Below are 16,660 nucleotides of genomic sequence, written 5' to 3'. Positions count from 1 at the left end.
TTAAAACAACTAGCAATAAAAGCTGAAATTAGTATCATGTTATTTTTTTAAATACCACTTGGAAATTTAAACACTCTTGTAATTAACTTGAGTCAAGAAGGAAATCAAAGTACAATTATAGTCAATTCATAAATGTCAACAATGAAAATTCTACACATCAACAACATATGGGATACCATTTGGAGAACAGATGGCAGCTTGAGGACATATGTCTGAATTCTCACTACCCCACCCCTCAATTCTGACAAAAATGACCTAGGAAATATAAAACTAAGGGAAATCTTGCAGAGAAGTGAGACTTGAATGCAGTAAACTTAGAAAAATTTTATTTAGAAAAATACCAGATTGGATCCATGTAAAGGAGGATTCCTGGATTGAGTTAAAAAATTAATATACTTTATTTTTTTAGAACAATTTTAGATTTAGAGAAAAAATAGACCAAATATTACAGAGAGTTCCTGCCTTCCTATCCACTTTTCCTTATTATTAACATCCTTCTTTAGTGTGATCCATTTGTTAAAATTGATGAACCAATATCAATACATTATTACTACTCAATGTTTTATACGAAGCTTTACTCTTTGTGTTGTATAGTTCTATGGATTTTTGACAAATGCATAAGGTCTTGTATACACAATTCATACAGAAAAGTTTCACTATCCTAAGTCTTCTGTTTTACCTATTCAATCCTTCCAAATTCCTAGCAACCACTGATCTTTTTACTGTCTCCATCGTTTCCCTTTCCAGAACATCATATGGTTGTAATCATGCTCATGCAGTCAGTAAAAGACTGACTTCTTTAACTTAGCAAAGTGCACGTAAGATTTCTCTGTGACTTTTCCTGGCTACATAGCTCATACTGTTTTATTGCTGAGTAATATTCCATGATATGGAGGTACCAAAGTGTTTTTTTAAATCCATTCAGCTTTTGAGGAACATCCTGCTTCTAATTTTTGACAACTATGAATAAAATTACTATAAACATTCTTGTGCAAGTTTTTGTGTGAAGGTAAATCGTCATCTCAATTGGTTGTATACCTAGGAACATAATTGCTATATTGTATGACAAGAGTATGTTCAATTTTACAAGAAACTTCCAAAACATCTTCCAAAATGGCTGTACCATTTTGCATTCCTATAAACAGAACTAGCATTTTGCATCATCAGTTTTTTGAATTGTAGTCATCCTAATGTTAGTGCTGTCTCATTGTTGTTTTAATTTGCAATTCCCTGATGCCATATAATGGTGAACTTCTTTTCATATGCTTGTTTGTTATCTTTATATCTTCTTTGGAGAAGTGTCTGATCAGACCTTTGGCTCATTTTTAAGTGGGTTGAGTTTTAAGAGTTCCTGATATATTTTAGGGACAAATCCTTTGTCAAGTATGTATTTTGCAATTATTTTTTTTCCCCATTCTGTGCCTTGTCTTTTCCAACTCTTAACAGTATCTTTTGCAGAGAAGTTTTAAATGTCCATAAAACCCAACTTTTCACTTTCTTTCTTTCATGATTTTATTTTTGGTGTTATATCTAAAAAGTCATTGAGAAACCCAAAGTCCCCTAGATTCTCTCCTTTGTTATCTTCTAGTAGTTTTATAGCCTGGCATATTTCATTCAAATCTATAATCCATACTGAGTTAGTTTTTGTGAAAGGTGCGAGGTCTTTAGTTAGATTATTATTCTTATTATTTTCTGTGGATACCAATGACTCCAGCAGTATTTCTTGGAGAGGCTATCTTTGCTCCATTGAATGTCTTTGTTCCTTTGTCAAAGATCAGTTGACTTTCAGTGTGCATTTGTTTCTGGGATCGCTATTCTGTTCCACTGATCTATTTGTTGATTTGTTGGCCAATATCACGCTGTCTTGACTTAGCTGTAGCTTTAGAGTAAGTCTTGAAATCAGATCGTATCTTTCCTCTAATTGTGTTCTTCTTCAGTATTGTGTTGCCTATTCTGTGTTTTTTGCTGTCCACATAAACTTTAGAGTTTGTATATATCTATAAAATAACTTGGCGGGATTTTGATTGGGATTGCATTGAATTTATAAGTTGCTTTGAGCAGATTTGACATCTTAACAATAATACATCTTCCTATCTGTGAATATAGGCTATTTATTTAGATATTCTTTGATTTCTTTCACCAAAGTTTTGTAGTTTCTTCACATTGACCTTGCACATATTTTGTTACGTTTATACTTAAGTCTTTGGTGCTAACATAATAGTATTGCATTTTTTATTTTAAATTCAAATTGTTAATTGCTAGTATATAAAAGCAAAGTTGTATTTTTCAACCTCATTATTTTTACTTAATAAGACCAGATATTTTGTATTTTGTTTAGTTTTTTGTTTATTTTTTCAGATTTTCTACATAGATAATCTTGTCATCTGTGAACAAAGATATTGTTTCATCTTTCCCAATTTGTATCCTTTTCTTTTCTTTTTTTTGTCTTGTTGAGTTAGTTGGGACTTCCAGTGTGATGCTGAACAGAGGGAACATCCTTGCCTTGTTCCCACTCTCAGGAGAGAAGGGCCCAGTCTCTCACCATTAAATATGAGGTTAGCAATAGCTTTTTGCAGATGTTCTTTACCAAGTCGAGGAAATTTCCCTCTATGAAAAGTTACTGATACTTTTTATCATGAGTGGATATCGGATTTTAACAAGTGCTTTTTCTGTATCTAGTGAAATGATCTATAAATTTTCTTCTTTACTTTTTTGATTTAATGGATTACATTCATTGTTTTTTTAATGTTGAACCAGCCTTGCATACCTGAATGAATTCCACTTGGTCATGGTATGTAATTCTTTTTATAAGTATTTCCATTAAAAAAAAAGTATTTCCATTCAATTTGCTAATATTTGTTGATAATTTTTGAATCAATGTTCATGAGAGATACCAGTCTATAGTTTTCCTTTCTTGCAATGCCTTTGTCTGGTTTTGGTGTTAGGATAATGCTGGACTCACAGAATGAGTTAGGAAATGTTCCCATTGTTTCTATGTCTTAGAAAAATCAGAAACTTATTAGTAGTGGCACCTGGGTGGCTCAGTAGGTTATTTGTCATGATCCCAGGGTCCTAGGTTCAAGTCCCACATTGAATTCTCTGCTCAGCAGGAGTCTGCTTCTCCTTCTCACACTGCCCCACCCTCTTCCCTGCTTTATGTCTCTCACAAATTCACAAAAAAATTTTTTAAAAAGAAACTTTTTAGTATAATTCCTTTCTTAAATGTTTGGAAGAATTCACCAGTAAACCCATCTGGGCCTGGTGCTTTCTTTCTTAGAAAACTATGAATTATGAATTCAATTTTGTTTCATAGATATAGGCCTATTCAGATCATCTATTTTTCCTTGTGTGAGTTTTGGCAGATTGTGTCTTTCAAGAATTTAGTCCATTTCAAGTAAGTTATAGAACCCGTAGGCATATAGTTCATAATATTCCTTTATTATCCTTTTAATATCCATGGGATGAGTAGTAATGACCCCTCTTTCATTTTTTTTCTTAAAGATTTATTTATTTATTTATTCATGAAAGAGACAGAGAGAGAGAGAGAGAGAGAGAGGCAGAGACACAGGCAGAAGGAGAAGCAGACTCCATGCAGGGAGCCTGATGTGGGACTCGATCCTGGGTCTCCAGGATCACACCCTGGACTGAAGGCAGCACTAAACTGCTAAGCCACCAAGGCTGCCCTCATTTTTGATATTAGTAAGTTGTGTCATCTCTCTTCTTGTTTAGCCTGGTTAGAAGTTTGTAAATTTTATTTTCTTTTTGAAGAACCAGTTTATAGTTTCATTGATTTTCATTATTGAATTACTGTTTTCATTTTAATAATTTGTTCTTTTATCATTTAAAACATTCTGTTTGCTTTAGGTTTACACTGGTCTGCTTTCTCTAGTTTCCTAAGGTGGAAGATTAGATTATTAATTTTAGATCTTTCTTCTTTTCTAATAAAAGAATTTAATGCTATAAGTTTCTTCAAAAGCACCGTTTTTACTGTCCTACAAATTATGATAAATTATATTTCCTTTTTTTCTTTGATCCATGTGTTATTCAGAAACATGTTGTTTAATCTCCAAAAACATTGAGATTGTCAAGCTATCCTTCTGTTATACATTTTTAGTTTAATTCTAGTTTGGTCTGAGAGCATACTTTTTGCTCTTTTCACTCTTTACATTGTTAAGAGTTATGGCTATGGTCTACTATGCAATTTATTTTAATAAATGTTCCCTGTGAGTTTGATAAGGATACGTATTCTTCTTTGTTGGATGAAGTGTTGTATAAATGCCAATTAGGTCAATGTGATTGATCATTTAGTTTACTTCAACTGATAACTATGTAGCTCTACCATAGCCTCACTTCTAACACTGAGTGTTGGCATAATTTATTTTTCAAAAATTGCTAGAATAAGCTATTGATAACATTTACTTACAAGGAAGCAAAATCTTTTAATAAGAAATTAAAATATGTTTTAAAAAATTATTCCTGAGAAAATACTAGTTCCAGATAGTAATTGGGGCTCTTTCACATCTATCAGACTTTCAAAATTATGTTCAGAGGACAAAGATTTTTAATTGTAACTCTTGTCTAAACACTTTCTGAAGATAGAGTAACTCCATTTCCAAGGTCTGAAAATAATAGAACAAATGAAAATCATAGATGAATATAGATCTGAAGATTCTACAAATCCCTACTAACAAATGGAGTCTTGTAGGATAAGGTTTTCCAAAAATGCACTGTGCATCTATAAAGCTACAATAATTTAGACCTGGAATATGGGCATCAGAATGGAAATATGTTAATGGAAAATAATTTTAAGAGTTTAGAAACAGAGCACATCAATCCTAACAGGTTATGAAATAGTTCCTTCTTTCTATACTTTGTTGATGTGCCTTAATCCATATTATATATACTTATGGTGAATTAATAATACAATATATGTATATGCAACATATGTAACATTTTACATCATATATTTTATGTATATATATTTGTAATTTTTACATTGAAGAATATTCAACAGGTAAAATATAAATGTCTTTAATATGAAAATACATATTAGCAATTACTGAGAAAAAACAAGTATCCCAGTTATAAAAAAAATTGAAAAAGGATAATAGGCAACTTAAAGAAGAAGAAACTCAAATGTCAATAGATATTTTTAAAAGCCTAATTTAGGTGGTAACACAAGAAACCAGGGATAAAGCAACCAGGGATAATACCTGTTTTCTAATCATCTGTCAAAATTTTTCAAAAAGAAGAGTAGCCAGTGTTGTGTTAGTTTGAGAGGGGGGAAAAAAACAGAATTGACAAATATTCTGGAGATTGTTTAGACAGAGCTTTATATGCTCTGAATGTTCGTGCCCCACCAAAATTCGGATGTTGGAATCCTAATGTGCAACATGATGGTGTTAGGAGCTGAGGTCTTTGGGAGGTGATTAGGTTATGAGAGTTGAGCCCTCATGAATGGGATCAATATTCTTATAAACGAGGACTGGAAGAGCTTCCTTGCTCCTTCTGTCACGTGAGGATATAATTTGAAGTCTGCAACTTGGCAGGCTCTTGTCTGACAATTTCTGACATGCTGATCCTGAACTTCCAGCCGCCAGAACTGTGAAAAATAAATGCTTGTTGTTTCTAAGCCACCTATCTGTGGTAATTTTCTTAGAGCAGCCTGAAGGGGCCAAGATAGCTGGAGTATGGCAAAGGCCTTCACATTGACTCCAAAATTTTACTTAATGCTTGAAATGTGAACATTTATGTTCTTACTAATGCTATTTATGTTTTCTTTACATAATTATTTTAGCAAAAAAAATTAAAATCTTACAAATTTTTCCTATCCTTCCAATGAGAAGGAAGCCCACAATTTGTTGAGTGGAAGCACTGGATTCTACACTATTGTCCTTATGAACAAGCCAAGACCTAATTTTGGTGTGAGTTTGTGTCATCACATTTAGAAGGTGCAACATACCTGCAAATAGCGGACCACTCGGCAAACGAGATCAGGTGCCATGAAGTCTCCGGTGAATCGCCAAATGATATCTGTCAAGATGTTAACCAGACCTGTGAACGAGTCTAACAAAAGCAGACAAGTGGTTAATTTTAGTCTCTCGCATTTCCAGTCTTGCAACAGTAGAAGTGAGTTCCTGGGGAAATTTTTTTTTTCTGATTTATCAGGTGGCTATTAAGGAAAAGTAAGGCAAGGCAAAAGTCCACTGACTTTTATTATTGGAGCTTATTACTACTTAAATCCTCCCACCCTAAGGATTTTGATAATGACCAAAATGATTTTGGTAACCATACAGTTGACATTTTAAGTCATAGAAGAGGAGTTTTAAGGGGGTTTAGATTACAAGGATTGTGTGGGGATCAGTAAAGGCAAAATTGAGAAAAGGAAAATATTTATCTTAAAGAAGTCCCCCCAAACCCCACTTCTTGTATCTGTTATTTTACAATGTAGACCTTTTGTTACCTCCCTACCATCAACAACCACCCTCACCCAGGTTCCGTTTCTGGCTCTCCTTTCCCCTTTCAACATTTGTCCCTGGGAAAAGTCAAATGCATGACCTATCAATTTAATTAACTTAGTTGGTTAAACTAGAGGAACTGAGGCCAAAATTTGAGACCAAGGTCAGAGACTTTATACTCCTGTGGTTGTCCTTATTCATTTCTATAGTTACAGATTGTAAATTGTGCAGGTGTCTGCATCAGAAATGATAACATATACTGTGTCTAGAAACTCCCTTTCACTCCTCCATGACCAATATCACTAATTGAGCACGTCGTTCAGAATCTTTCTCAAAAAGTGCTGCAGGTGCTCTCTGCTGATTAGTGGATAGAGCTGGGGACTTAAAACAGGATAAGTAAGAATTCATTGACTTAGAGTCACTTTCTTGGAATATCGGATATAACACTGTGTCAAGGACCCAAGAGGCAAAGCAAACTCATCGATAGGGGAGCTCTTAGAAGTCTGGTGAAAGTGGTGGTCCTTTCTAGGCAAAAATGGAAATGCCTGAGTTGCCCTGGAAGACAGTAAAAAAAAAAAAAAAAAAGAATAAAAAGGCCAAGGGAAGTGAGCATGCTGTCATAGATATATTATATGAAGCCTGAAGACCCATCAGAGAATTATATTCCATAGAAGGGCTCAGAAGACACACCATTCATGAAGAATGTACTGGTGAGAGGAACACCAGCATTATAAAGAAGCTCAGTGGTGGCTTCCTACTGTAAGCCGGGGTGGATGGTAGAAGAGGTGGTCATATAACCAGGTCTTATAACACCATAGTAAGTAGGCACTGTAATAAAAATTCTCCTAGTCCTTTCCCAAAGGGACCTACAGCCATTTATTAGAGTAACTATACCCTGGGGAAAGAAGAATATACAGACATTTTGAGGACTATTAGGTACAGTGTCTATGTTGACATGATACTTGGAGACCTGAAGTGTCACTATGGCCCCACTACAAGAGTGGAATCTTATAGAGTAAGGTAATAAATAGAATCCTAGTTGAAGTAGATCTGCAGACCTTTAATTATTCATCTGCCCAGTTCCTGGATGTTTAATTTGTATTGACGTACTTGACAGTTGGAATAACTCAATATTGGACTCCTAATAATAGTGGCCTACAGGAAGACTACTCATTTGGACAACATGACAAATGAGCCCTTATCATGGCCAATCTAGCTCTTGCTATATTTGACAGTCTTTGAATCACCAACAATGGAGACCAGCAGTGAGCCCCAGTATAACACTATTTCTTAGGATGACCAACTAGCTACTTTGTGAAAAATTGACTACATTGGGCCCCTTCAGTACTGCAAGGGTCAGCTGTCCATCTTCCCGGTGTATACCTATTCTGGGTATGAGCTTGCCTTCCCTGACCTCTGCGTTGTAGTGAACACCATTCACCAATCTCTAGAGGATTTCTGATTATTCAACTGAAATAGAATCCCACACAACATAGTATATGATCAGGAGAACCACTTCATAGTGAAGAGAATATAGGCTGGAACCACTGATTGTAGAATCTTCTGTTTATATCACACAGTGTACCACCCAGCAGCAGTTGTCTTCTTGGAGAACTGGGGTGGACCCCTAAAGGTCCAGATAAAAGGCCAACTTAATGTCAATACTGTGAAAGTATGGAATGCCATCCTTTAAAATGTTGCATATGCATAAACTCAGAGCTTTCTTTACGGTGCTGTGTTCACTAATAGGAATTATACATACATCTGAGAACTGAGGGGTAGAGACAGGAATGGCCTCACTATACATCACTCCCAAAGGACCCTTGGGATGCTTTGTGTACCCCTCTGCTCTGCAGACTGAGGGTCCTAGTCTCAAAAGGAAGTGTAAGACTGCAAAGGGACCTAGCAAGGATCCCTTTGAACTAAAAGGGATGGCTGCCCCAAGGACTCCTTTGTCCAGGGACTAGCAGGGAATAAGAGAAGTCACCACTAAGGCCAAAGGAATTGGCTGTGTGATCAGCAAGGGGCAGTAGAGCTGGGTTTAATCAATGAGAAGAAGAAGAATATGGGTAGAGCACAGGTAATTTACTTATCAAGTTATTATTGAAGGCAAATAATTAGTGAATAAGGTTAGGGATGCTGGGTGTACTGCAGCAGGTCCTCAGTGAAGAGTTGTGCCAATTCTTCGGGCTCTGGGGTGCCCTGTGCTGCTATGGTACGAGGGTGATGGGGGGTAAAACTGAGTCTCTATTATTGTCCTGAACACATGCACCCTGGCATATGTGCAAGTGTCAACAAAGATAAAGCAGGTGTCAACTCTGTCCTGGGTAATATATAAACTGTACCCTCTAATAAACTGTTCAGATCAAAATTGTAATCCTGTCTTTGTTGAGAAGCACTGGGAGGCTTTATGGGAGAGGATTTGTGGTTTCTGTGCAATTCTACTCAGAGAAGTGAACAGAATTTCAGTCGGCAGTAGAGGGTAGGCATGTGATCAGATTCAGGCTCTCAGAAAGCTGAACAGCTAAACAACGAAAGAAACCCCGATTCTGGAGTAGGCCACTCATAATTCTGTTTCCAGTAGTTTACTTTAATTGCTGTGTTTCTGTTCAAGAGGACATGGTCACTTGGTTAACTACTTCTGTGAATATTGGAGAATGAGAACAGAAGGGTGGCCAGCATCCTGAGCCGGTACGGCATATAGTAGGTGCTCAGAACATATTCATCACATCAGTTGTCACTGTGGTTTGGAAAAGGCACTTATGGCCTTGTAAAAGTGAAGCTTTTTTTTTTTTTTGCTTTTGTTTAGAAATAATAAAGACTCACAAGAAGTTGTGGGCATCGCATAGAGTATTTTCACGGACCTGTCATGCAGCTTCCCCTTGGGGTGACATCTTACATAACTAGAGTTGACTTCGTTGTCCAAAGGAGAATTACTACTCTTAATCCAGGTTTCTGTACAATACTGAGCATGGTCTTAAGGAATGTTACTAAGCAGTCATTATATCCTTGTTAATATTTTAAGTATCTAAAGTATCTTAAGATTTTTTTTAGCCTAACAAAAAACTGTGAGATAAGTTCCCCGTTATACAGATGGGCAACTAAGTGTGATTAGAACATGTCTTAAGATTTGTATAACCAGTTAGAGGGGAAGGCAGGCCTATAACCCAGACGTGGATGTCAGAGTCCAGTCTTCACCACACTACCTGTTGTTTTTCCTTTTATTTCCTTTTCTTTTCTTCCTTTCTAATTTGTGTTCTATCTGTTCTCATTTATTCCCAATACCAATATACAGGCATGATTCTTCCTCCCACCCCCTCATTCCCTTCCCTGGCTGCCCTGATTTTTCTCTCAGCCCACTCTATTTATAGAGCCACGCTGCCCATAGAATTTGCCTTTATTCCTTTAGAGAACTGTGGTGGTAAGTCATCCTTTTCTGGATGACTATAAACAGGATAAAATCTGAGGCCCCCACTTAGCGTAAAGACCTTCGACGATCTGGCCTTGCCTATCTCTTACCAAATACCCACGTGGCATTTTTATACTGAACACCATCGTGATCACACATTCCTGTTTTCAGATATGCATTCCCTCTTCCTGAAGTTGCCTCATGCCATTTATCAGTCTGTTGAATTCTTATTTACCTTTCAATATCTAGCTGACATGACCCCTTTTCCAGAAGCTTCCCTTGACCATTCATTCATATGGTAGGGTCTACAACAAGAGGTCTTTGGCCCTCCCAGTCTTATGCCTATTTCTCTCTTTTTGTTTCTCTGTAGGTAACAGACCACTGGCAAGCACATGGGAACTGCAACAAAAATGTCAAAGATTAGAGAAATTTTGTAGCAGTTCTGGGTCATCAGAGAAGTTATGAGGAGGTCAGATTTGAGCAGGGTCTTGAGAGTTGTGAGCTGTGAACTGATCAATAGAAATCTTGTGAAGTATTTCTTTGTAGGAATCGACTGGATGAATGAATAGAATGGACACTGGAGTTCCTTGGATATTCTCTCACTCTCTGTTTTTCTCTCTCTCTCTTTTTTTTTTAACTTATTCTTGAACTAAAGAATAACGGGGGAGGGGGGAAATCCCTAAACTTACGGTTCTCTAAATCTAAGTGATTATATTAACAATTATAATGAACTCTAGTAAAATTTCTTTTTTTCCCCTGGAGCTCAGTTTTAAATAAGCCCAGATCTGGGAGTAGACTATCAATGGAATTGGGCCCCAGCGTTTGTTGCTATTAAGCAAATGCCGCTCTATCTGATCAGTAAAAAACTATTTAGTTACCTAAGTAATTGAATACATTGCAAATAAACCTTTCTTAAATGGTAATTAACAGGACCTCGGGAACAAAGGGTACACTTTAAAGGCTTACTCACTTCTTGCTGTTACTCTTGCTTCTTAAAATTTCTTTGGTGAGAGCTCCAAGGAACCTGCAACACTCAGAAAAGCCAAGCCAGGCTCACCGCAGGCTTTATTGCTCCTTCAGTGGTCTCTCAGCAACATGAGTGTGGGTTCCCAGTTGGAGCACGGATATGGGTGGAGTTGGGGACAAGTCAAGAACGAGGTGACACCTGAGCTGAACCCTAAAAGAGTCAGTAAGGAATCGTCGGGGTGGTGGTGGGGAAAGCAGATGAAAGATACTGATCCTAGGCAAGGATGATGACAGCAAGGATGGTGGCCTGAGAAAGTGAGATGAGAGACTACATGGCTTGTGTATATGAAACAACATCAGTTTGTGATCGTTGAAGTCTGAAGTAGGAGCTTCCAAGTGGCTAGAATGGGACTGGAGAGATAAGAGTTGGGGCCTTATAGGGTCTCATGTGCCAGTTAAAGGAGCTTGTGCTTTTTTTCCTGTGTATTGTGGGAGCTAATGAATGTTTATGTGTTCGAACACCTGTTTCAGTAGATTTCTGTAGTCACCGTTGAGGGATCAATTTGGGAGGCCCAATGCTGAAATCACACTATACTTGTTAGGGAACTATGCAAAAGTGCAGGAAAGAGGTAAGTAGTACCTGGTATATGTCAAACAGCAATGGGATATAGATTTGAGATGAGATACGGGATGCAGATTTGAGATATACTTTACAAGGCAAAATAAGGAGGACTTGGGTGACTGAGTGTTAGAGGTGTTTTAAATGTGAAGTAGAGCAAGAAGTCTATGGGTCCTGGCTTGAATGTTCGTGGTAGATGGTGGTGCATCTTGAGCACACAGGAGGATAAGCTCATTATATTTGTTCCCAGTTTTTGGCAATTCCAAATAAAGTTGATATGAATATTCATGTGTAAGATCTTGTGTGACTATAAGGTTTCATTTCCCTAGGGTAAATACCCAGGAGTCAGATTGTTGGGCCAAAGGGTGAGTATATATAGTTAACTTCATGAGAAACTACTGGACAGTTTTCCAGAGTTGCTGCATCACAGTGATCCACACCAAAAATAAATGTATGAGAGATGCATTCTCTTCTTGCCAGCACTTGGTATTGTCAGCATGTTTTATTTTAGTCCTTGGGCTAGATGTGTCAGGGTCTCTCATCATGGCTTCAGTCTGCATCTTCCTAATGGTTAACAATGTTGTTGCTATGATCATTCGCAGTCCCTGTGCTTCAAATTCCTCTTTGAGTGCTCTGTTCGAGCGAGAGCCAGGGTGTGGAGGGTCTTAATGCTCTGCTCTCCACTTTCATCTGCACCTGCCTTCCTGTAACTCTGCTGCTGTTTGTGGCTCAGCACTGGCTAAGTGGGAGGTTGGAGAGATCCGCTTTGTCCTGGCTCAGCTTTGATCTTACGTCGACCTGTGCACCTGGGCCTTGGGGTTGGGACCTTCTCAGCGTCTAACAAGAAAAGGTCAGACCTAAGAGGTAGGCTGGAAGGCTCCCAAAGCCACAATTTGTAGTTTATTCTGTAGACCGGTTTGGCAAGCTATAGACCTCAGACCAATCCCAGCCTGTAGCCTTTTTTTTTTTTTTTCTAAATAAATAAAGCATTATTGGGACAGAGCTATATTCATTCAGTTAAGGGATTGTCTATGGCTGCTTCCACTCTACAATGGCAGAGTTACAAAGTTGTTACAAAAACTGCATGCAAGTATAATGAAGGTTTAGTTTATGCCCTCAGGGAAGGTCACCTCTCTCAGCAAAAACCTTAGGCCACTGTGAGACCAAATACTGTTGCCTCAGAGCACAGGGAAACACACACAGAAACAACCAATCAAAAGCCCTCAACTCTTGGGGATGAGGGCATAAAATCACTGGCCCAAGATACTTCCATTGGAAGTCACCTACCCCTAGGGGGCAGGTCATAAAACTCTCTCCCACACAACACCCACAGATAGAAGGCCGAAGCTGGAGTGCCATGGAGGGGGGGGGGGGGAGTTGTCCCACGGTAAATTCATACCAAAAGAGAAATGCTTTCAACCAGCACATTAATACCGACAGCTGGTTAATTGATCAAAACATTGGTTAAAAAAAGGAAGCACACACACAAACCCATCTTAAAACATTTTAACATAAAACATTAATGTTCACGTAATTATCATTTCTTTAATGTAGGGCCAAGACTTTTATTTGATTTTATGCATCATCTTTCTTTTGTGTGCATAAAATACATCTGTAATGCATCTTTTATGATTTCTGGTTTTGTTTTCTTTAAATTAGAGTGAGAACTTGAGATACCAGCAAAGCAATCTGAGGCAGCATCTCATTGTAGGGATTTTTATAATCCTCTTTCATTCTTTTATAGCTACATTCCCAGTGCTTAACTCTGTTGCTTCTTTTAGTGAGTCAGGAAAAAAAAGTCAAGTCTTTCCAAGGTATCCAGTCTAATTTTCACAGAAACAATAACTCTTTAATGTTGTTTATGCTAATTATATAATTTTAATAATGAGTACCACTGATTTGGGAACAAACACCTGCGACTCCTGTAACCCAAGAAGTGGAAGCAGAAATGGATGAGTTTTTAGTGATCCTCCTGCTAGTCATGGGTGCTAGTTAGGGCGTTTGAAGGCAGACTAGAGAATGCTGGTTAGCCCAGTAAGGCATGAGGAAGATGTAGTCAAGAGACTTCTATGGAAATCCTTTACTGTTCCTTGACCTTTCCTGGCTATTCACTCTGCCAGCACCTTTCTTTATGTTGCTCCCTTGACTTGGGAGTTTCTTTACGCACCTCCACCTAAAGGATATCCTAACTCCTCTACATGTAGTTCAAGGTTACCCCCTTTTTGAAGCCTTTTCTGACTACTGGGTTTGGCTAAATTCATTCTCTGGACCTCTCCCTACCTTGTTATCAGAGTCTCCATAACACATTAACACATTTATTTTTCGTATTTCTCTCCAATTCTGCTATATTATGAAAGGATAAAGATTATTTTTTTTTTGTGCACCATCATACCTCTGTTATCACATGGTAAGAGCTTGGTAACTTTGCATTAAATGAATGATGACATTGTTACTGCTGTTGCTTGATTGGCTGCCTCGGCAGAGGTGGTTTCACAGAACAGACTGAGTTCCATTAACTGTCTCCTTCAGAGTAGATTAAGGTCACGATTATAGAGTCAAGACGCTGGAAGGAGGAATATGATTGGAAATTCTGATCCCCAAGCAGATTTATTTTCTCTTTCTTTCTTTCTTTCTTTCTTTCTTTCTTTCTTTCTTTCTTTCCTTTCTTTCTTTCTTTCTTTCTCTCTTTCTCTTTTTCTTTCTTCCTTTTCTTGGGAAAATTAAAAAAAAATTAGAGAAAGAGAGAGGGAAGGGAGAGGCAGAGGGAGAGAAAGAAACATAAGCAGGCTCCACACCCAGCAAAGCCCAACACAGGGCTCCATCTCATGACCCTGAGATCAGGACCTGAGCTGAAATCAAGAGTCAGACACTTAACCAAATGAGCCACCCAGATACCTCAATCCCCATGCAGATTTCTAAAAGAACTCTCTAGATTCTGAGATCTCTGCTAGATTGTAAGCTCCTGGTTAGCAGTAGCTGTGCCTAACTCAAGTTTATAGCCTTATCCCTTTTCAGAGTGTCTTGCAAGATACTCAGAGCTTGAGAGATAAAGGAGGAGATGTTGGCCAATTCAACAGATTTGTAAAGTTCTTGGAAATGCAAGGTCACTACCGTAGGATTCACCTCACATAGAGAACAAGATGAAGCACCATTTCTTAGATTCCTACATGCTCTCAACTGATGTTCATACTTTTCCATATACAGCAGAACCATGGGAATAATGAACACTTAGCAAACTTTTTCCTGGCAAGCGAGTAGCATGTGAACATTTGTCACACTGGATAAGGGGGCTACTGAATACAAATGATTTGAAGGATCACTTTGACATTTCTGACAATGTAAGATTCTTTTAGCTTCAAGTATGACATTATGGACGAAAGGTGCCCTGGTTTTCCTGGAGGACACTGGATGGCAATGGCAATGGTGAATCTCCAGGGTATATAATGCTTCCAGCTCAACTCAAAGTCTTTAGTGTTGTTGTTTTGCTTTTAAAGCAAGGGAGGTGATAATTGTTTGCTTGTGGTTGTGCATGAAAATTTTTTTGATATTGCTAAGTGTCCTTTTCACTCCCCTCCCCCCCTTTTATGGAACAAGATTTGAAGACTTTATGTGAAAATTTGTTTAATGATGGAACTTGCATTGCTCAACCTGATGTCAGGTACCTAACTGCCGATTAAAACTATTTCTCAAAAAAGTAAGTTCTTGGGTCTCTAAGTTTTAAACTCATTGTACTATACTAGTATGATCCTGGCACTGTGCCCTTCACCAAGATTAAGTACTGGCTGAGCTTAATGGCCCAAACTGTCAACTCCCCAGCTCTTTATTAATCCTGGGAAAGTGGCCCGCACCTCAGTCATTACTGCTCAATTAGGTAAATAATCATCACATCCATTCTCATTAGACTACTCTCTTCACTGAAAGCTGTTTCTGAGATTTTCATTTAGTCTTAATAAGTCATAAATGCCACTAGTGTCTCCTTTTTTCTATTGGTCCACTAAACAAATAATACTCATGTATCTAATTAAAGGAACACAAATCCTTCTAAAACCAACTCTCTCTGCTTTCACTGTGTGCAAAGCCAAGAATCTCATTACATGAGGCCAACTGGCTAGCGTGGGTCATTGGTCATTGCTGGGTGGTGAAGAACTCTTATACTCATATGTGCAAATATCGGGTTCAGAAAGAGCATATGTTTCCTTGAAGTGAGGAAAAATAAGGCATCGAGTCACTACTATTTCTCCTTCTCACTCTACAGGGGAATTTCTTGAGGCATGGCAGTACATAATGACCATCATACAACATGAGGCTCAAACTGACTCTGAGTGTAAAAATAAAAAAAACATGGGCAACTTGTCTCCACCCTTAATGAGAATTTGTTTTCCTAGTAAGAATGGTCTTCCATCAATCCTATAAATAGTCTTAAATTTTTAAAAATCCAAGTGAAAGAAAGAAGAGTTCCATTTGCAGTTATCCAAAAGATGAATTCTTTAAATATCTTTTTTTCTTTGCAGTTCTTGCAGCAGGTTAGCATGAAAGTAGTAGATTGCAACAAGAAATAGTTGGTTCTCATTTCATCTCACTGCAAAAGGGCACAGGCTTATACATAGGGAGGTGAGGCAAACACAAAGATAGGATGCTAGGATCCTCCTTGATTCCTCAGGGTCTACCACAGCCTCCTAGCCGAGATCACACTGTTAGTGGTATAAGCCCTGCCAATGACCAAGCAAGGTGTGGTTAGAAAGTTCTAGTCATTTCCATCCAGGATGGGAATCCTATAATGAGCTAGCAGAACCTGTTAGACTGCCATCATGTTCTGGTGGGTCCTCCTGCCCAATCATGCTTCTTCCCTTTTTTTTTTCATAGATGTTAGCTCCCCACCCACCCATTTTTTTCACGCCATCATTCTATTTCTGCACCTGTCTCCCAAAGAACCCAACTTTAAACAAGAAGTAGGGCAGGAAAGGACATATGACCATTTATTGTGTACGGATAGTCTTCAAGGGCTACCTCTATGCATAATCTAAGATCTTAGCTCCTAGCCCAGGCCTAAGCTCCTACTGAATTTTCTGGAAGATAGTTTTCTGAAGAAAAAATAAATAAATAAATAGGAGGCTCAGGCTTTGTTTAACCTAGATCCATGGTAAAGACTATCTCATTTTCTACAATGTGTACTCATTAATTTAGGCTAGTTAATTTAATACATTTGGC

The 16,660-nt window shown here is 37.9% G+C and overlaps 1 protein-coding gene across 2 annotated transcripts in view; it reads right to left on the bottom strand.

The window, feature by feature from the left end:
* Positions 1–16,660, bottom strand: part of NPSR1 (neuropeptide S receptor 1) — a 140,939-nt gene that overhangs the window by 39,665 nt on the left and 84,614 nt on the right. The window contains exon 3 of one of the 2 annotated variants that reach the window (XM_055314749.1): positions 5,963–6,066. The exons of the other annotated variant lie outside the window; for it this stretch is intronic. Within the exon in view, the coding sequence (XP_055170724.1) occupies positions 5,963–6,066 (104 nt within the window). The remainder of the gene's footprint in view (positions 1–5,962; positions 6,067–16,660) is intronic. 2 annotated transcript variants of the gene reach the window in all.

This window comes from Nyctereutes procyonoides, unplaced genomic scaffold, assembly GCF_905146905.1.
Source record: "Nyctereutes procyonoides isolate TBG_1078 unplaced genomic scaffold, NYPRO_anot_genome, whole genome shotgun sequence".
Lineage (NCBI taxonomy): Eukaryota > Metazoa > Chordata > Mammalia > Carnivora > Canidae > Nyctereutes > Nyctereutes procyonoides.
The sequence above is the reverse complement of the archived record's forward strand: the minus strand, read 5'-3'. Positions and strand labels throughout refer to the sequence as shown.